This window comes from Antrostomus carolinensis, unplaced genomic scaffold, assembly GCF_000700745.2.
Source record: "Antrostomus carolinensis isolate BGI_N321 unplaced genomic scaffold, ASM70074v2 scaffold9519, whole genome shotgun sequence".
Taxonomy (NCBI): Eukaryota; Metazoa; Chordata; class Aves; order Caprimulgiformes; family Caprimulgidae; genus Antrostomus; species Antrostomus carolinensis.
Window position 1 is genome coordinate 1 of NW_010340619.1, and position 4914 is coordinate 4914.

At 39.1% G+C, this 4914-nt stretch overlaps 2 protein-coding genes across 2 annotated transcripts in view; one reads left to right on the forward strand and one right to left on the reverse strand.

Annotated features, from left to right (window-relative positions):
* The first annotated feature begins 14 nt into the window (after window positions 1–14).
* Window positions 15–4139, forward strand: RBM48 (RNA binding motif protein 48). Its single transcript, XM_010176205.1, has 5 exons — window positions 15–104; window positions 1273–1463; window positions 1594–1739; window positions 2620–3149; window positions 4053–4139. Exons 1-5 carry the CDS (start codon window positions 15–17, stop codon window positions 4137–4139), a joined length of 1044 nt encoding a protein of 347 aa, XP_010174507.1.
* Window positions 4140–4550: 411 nt separating this feature from the next.
* CLXN (calaxin) overlaps window positions 4551–4914 on the reverse strand; it is a gene marked incomplete at its 5' end in the record, with an annotated part of 7190 nt that continues 6826 nt past the window's right edge. The window contains one exon of the mRNA XM_010176206.2: window positions 4551–4601. Within this exon, the coding sequence (XP_010174508.2) occupies window positions 4551–4601 (51 nt within the window). The remainder of the gene's footprint in view (window positions 4602–4914) is intronic.

Here is a 4914-nt window from a genome sequence, read left to right on the forward strand (position 1 = left end):
TGTCGCCGTTCTGGATGCTTTTGGGTTCTTCCTCGCTACCCTCGCTGCTGAGGCGCCTCGGGGCGCGGGCTCGGGCACCGGAAGGAATCGCTGAAGTTGGTCCGGTAAATCTAGTAACTCCCACGCTGTATTTCCTAAGTTAATCCCTTAGGGACGTGTGGGACTTGAGTGCCCAGGGCTGCGTTTGTACTTCTGCTGTGGTGTCCAGCAGCTCCTGGGGAGATGAGGGGAAGGCCGCGCATCGTGGGCTTTGCCTCCTACATGGCCGAAACTTCTTGTCACAGCAGCAGAAATGCTGGATTTGCTTTTTGTGTGTGCAGTTAATGTACAGTGTGCTGTAACGGCACCTTCTAGGGCTGGCCTGAGAAAGAGAGCAGGTAGGAGTAAGCTGCTATCGCAAGAACAACTTGTGTAGAGAGTATCTCTGATGATGGCAGTTTGACAGCTGGTTTCCTGAGTGGTTCCCTCTGTTCTGCATTTGCTGTTTTTTCAGAAAGACACGTAGCTCATGGGGCCTAAATGCTTTTTTTTTTGTAGTAAAATTGTAATGAATTTTTTTTTATCTCGTGGTTTAGCTACCTGTTGTAGGTAGTGAGCTGCCACAGACATTTCCTTAAGAGTCTGCGTTCTGCATCAGTCGTTACACAAAGCAGAAAAGAGGCATTTGTTTATTTTTTTAACTTGCCGGCAGAAGACCTTGCTTCTCTCTCTTGCTGCATCTTGTATCTATCTTAAAAACGTATGCTGTCCGACCACTGTAGCGAGGAGGCAGCTTTGCACACACACGATCTGCCCCAAGGAATTGTGGCAGGGTTTTTTTTTTCCCTTCCCTTCCCCATGTTTTACCCATGTGGCCTCCCTGTCTGTGAACAAGACAGTGCTTTACAGTGTCTTTTTCTTTATTTTGACAGTGCTTCATTTTAATTGGTTACTAGTCAGTCTTGCAAGGAAATTGGCCAGAGACTTAGAGATTTTCCTCAGCAAATGGCAGTACTCTGACCTGGTGGAGAAGAATTAACTCTAATTTGTGCTCTACTTTGAGGAAGAAGCTTGAGTTCAGTTCCTGCTCAGTGACGAAGAGGTCCCAGATAACTGTGCACTTACTGCTCCTGCAAGAGTCTAAAGTCAAAATAGAATCCAGAGGGATTTTTAGCATCCTGAGAGGATTTGAGGAACAACAGAAAACACAGAGAAAACTTGTTACTTTTGCAGTAAAGCAAGAATGTGAACACGTTGGAATACTCTTACTTTTGTTTGTTTGTTTGTTTTCAGGTTTATACTATCAACTTGGAGTCTCGTTATCTACTAACACAAGGAGTTCCCGCATTGGGTGTAATGAAGGAATTAGTTGAACAATTTGCGTTATATGGTGCCATTGAAGAGTACCATGCTCTAGATGAATATCCAGCAGAGCAGTTTACTGAAGTTTATCTTATAAAATTCCAAAAATTGCAATGTGCAAGGTATTGGACAGGGCAATATCTGCCTCTTGCTGTCTTAATCTTTTACAATTTCTTTATTTACAATCTGTTAAGATTTTGGAGAGCTGAAATAAAATGCTCAGTTTTGCCAATACAATTTAATTCCCTTCAGGGTGGCCAAGAAAAAAATGGATGAGCGAAGTTTCTTTGGTAGTTTGCTGCATGTGTGCTATGCTCCAGAATTTGAAACAGTCCAAGAAACCAGGGAGAAGTTGCAGGATAGAAGAAAGTATATAGCAAAAGCAACAAATCAAAGAGGTTTGTAATTAAAGAATCTTTAACGTCTCACTTCTGTGGTGGGTGGGGTTTTGGTTAAAGTGTCCATTAAAGAAAATGCTTGGTATCTTGCTGTTTTAGAGATGCATTTTAAGTATGTTTGCAGCAGAATGGAGATATCTTTCAATATTTAGAGGGCTGTATCTTTTTCAAAGCAACTTTTTGCTCTTGGTTAAGATAAGATAAAGAAATGCTTAAGCCTTAATAATGAAGTATTTCCTTTTCCTTTTATTTTTTTTTTCCCAAAATGTTAGCAGAAATTTCAAGCACTGGCAGGAAATTTGGGACCATCTTTTCACCCTTGTTCCAGCTTATTCATGCATGCCCAGAGGGACAGTTTTGTAAGGAAGGTGACTATACCAGAACCTTCTCCAGTGTATGTATGTATCAGCACTGGAGGAATGCTAAGAATGGACTGGGTGTACAAAAGGCTACTGTGCTGCAGAGCACCCAGGCAACACTGAAGGCTGGGCAAGCTGAGAAATAAGCAAATGGCCAAGTACAGGCTTCTCCTTTCCATTGAAAAAACCATCTGTTTTTTTCAGTATCACAAGACAGCCTATCCTTTTTGAAATCATAACTGGAGGTAAAAATCATTAATTTGCACCATTAGAAGTATTTTCCTTGTGTTCTCAAAACTGCTGAAATAATTCTGCCCAGGCATTCCTCACAAACCAGCAGAGGGACTAGGCTGGAAAACTTTAGTTTGAAAGGTGCCACTTAGGAAAAAAGAATCCCAGAAAGGTGGCTTGGAATTAAATATCACTGGTATTGCTTCTTTAATTGTATTAATGTTTTTTCTTATGCGTTAGAACTAATAACGACATGAAATATGTGAAGCTACTGTTATGTTGTTTTAAAGATTGCTTTGTGTTAAAGAAAGTAGAAGAGCCTAAGAAGACCATCTCCAAGAACTCTGACTGTCCATGGAGTACACCAGGGTCATGTGCAACTGGTAACCAGGATCCATCCTGCTTTACAAGTTGTCAGAGGGTTTCCCAAAACATGGGATATCCACCTGGAAATCATGATCAGAGCCTGTTGACATTTCCCCAGTATGATAACAATTGTACTGAAACTTCTGGGTACTTTGGTCAAAACACATCCCTAACTCCACACGTATGGCCGGGAGGACATACTGCACCAACTCCTTTAATGCAGCAAAGAACAGTTCCGAGTGATAATGGAGTTGATAGGTTTATGCCTCGTACCACTCACCTGCAAGAACGTAAGAGGAAGAGAGAAGAAGGTAACAACTTTTCCCTCACTGTAACAAGTGCTGACAAAGCTGAAGTCATTATTGGTCCACAGCTACCAGCAATGCCTAAAGTGGATATGGATGATGACTCATTGAATACTTCAGCTACATTAATTAGAAATAAACTGAAAGAGGTATGGATTGTGAAAGTTCTGATATTTTCAAACATATACATTATGTACTTGTTATCCATAAAAATGGAGACCCTAGGATAACATAATTCAATATTTATTCCGTATTATCAGTTTATTTGCCACTTACAGCTGGCGTTCTTAACCCTTTTGTAATGCAGAATATTTCAGGCCATTCTACTCCATGTCTCTTCCACTACACTTAGAAAGTGTAAATGTCAGTGCGTAGTCCTGACTCATTTTTAGTAAACTTGTTTTTCCATGAGAGCATGATAACTTTGCAGTCTTGCTGACTCCGGTGTGCTACTTATGTCTTGTTTCTGATTGAAAGGGAGTGAAGAATAATAAAGTCCAAGTTGAATATAATTTTGCTCCAACACTTTTTATGGCATTACAGGATGTGCAGAACCACAGATAAAACTCCCCATTTACATGAAGATATAAAAAATCTCCCTTGACTATAACTAAACTGTCAAATTGATAAATAACCACCCCTTAGAAGTGAATTTAATATTAATATATGTGTCAAAACACACATTTTCCCTTTCCCTTCCCTTCCTGAAGTACCTGAGTTCAAAAAGCATACTAAGCCTTACTTTGAAAACACCTCGGGTAGGGAGAGGGGTGATAAGAAACCCACCAGTCTATCGCTGAGTATCTGAAACCAGTTTGTGTGATTAAAATACAAAAATGGTACTGCTAACACTTCTAAGTTTTACCTCTCTGCTTAATGCTGCCTTTGGTGTTACTTTTTTTCCCCTTTTTCTGCAGTAAAATTCAGTACAACTGTGATTATAGTAATACATCCCTCCCAATACTCAAATGTTGGAGACATGCCCTTACTCTAAAACTCACATGAAAAAGGAGTGGTTACAGTTCACTAACAATTTTTTTTTCCCAATTTAGGTAGCAGATTCTGTTTCAAGAACATCTGTGGAAAAGCCAGAGAGCAGCTCAGCCAAACCACTTGTAAAGCAGAGAAGAAGAATATAGATACTGCTGGCAGTGTCTTCTAGCAGTCCTTTTTTAAAGGATAAAGTTTAAAATACTTTTTAAAAAAATGGAAAATAAAAAAAACCCACAACCCCCAAATTCCTCTATTTTATATTGTATTTCTAAGCAATTCCCTGTTTAAAGTTGTATCAATTTTCTTCTTGGAATGAACAAATCAGTATAACATATTGTTATTGCAGTCTTGTCCTGTGTACCTCACACAAGAACATATTTCATAAATCATTGAAGAACAATATGTAGGTAGAATAATATAAGTAAATTTTATTGAGCCAGAAGCTTTTCCAGTAAAGGAATACTGAAACTTTGTAGTAGGTTCAAGTTGCTTCTATTTTCACTATACTATGAAGAATGGTGAAGAAAAAAACTCTTACAACATTATTCCACTGGGAGTTACAGTGTTTGAGTGGCCTGGAAAGTTTTCTGTTCAAATGCCATACTGCTCTGTTTAAAAAAAAAGAAAATTAATTTTCAATTAACTAAGAGATTTCAATTTAGTCAGAAAAGCTGCTGAATGAAAATGTGTAAGCAGTGATACAAGTCCTTACACTTGCAGTACCTCCTCCTTTTTAGCTTAGAAAAGGTAAATTCCATAGCATTAATGATATAATTGAGAGACAAGTCAGAACATTCAAAGTTAAAACTGAGGGGAAATTCAAATTGTAACTGCTCAGCAATTGTAATGTGTGGTCAAGGAACAATCTGGCATGGAAGGCAAGAAGACCCAGCTGCAGAACACGTTAAACTGTCTGGAAGC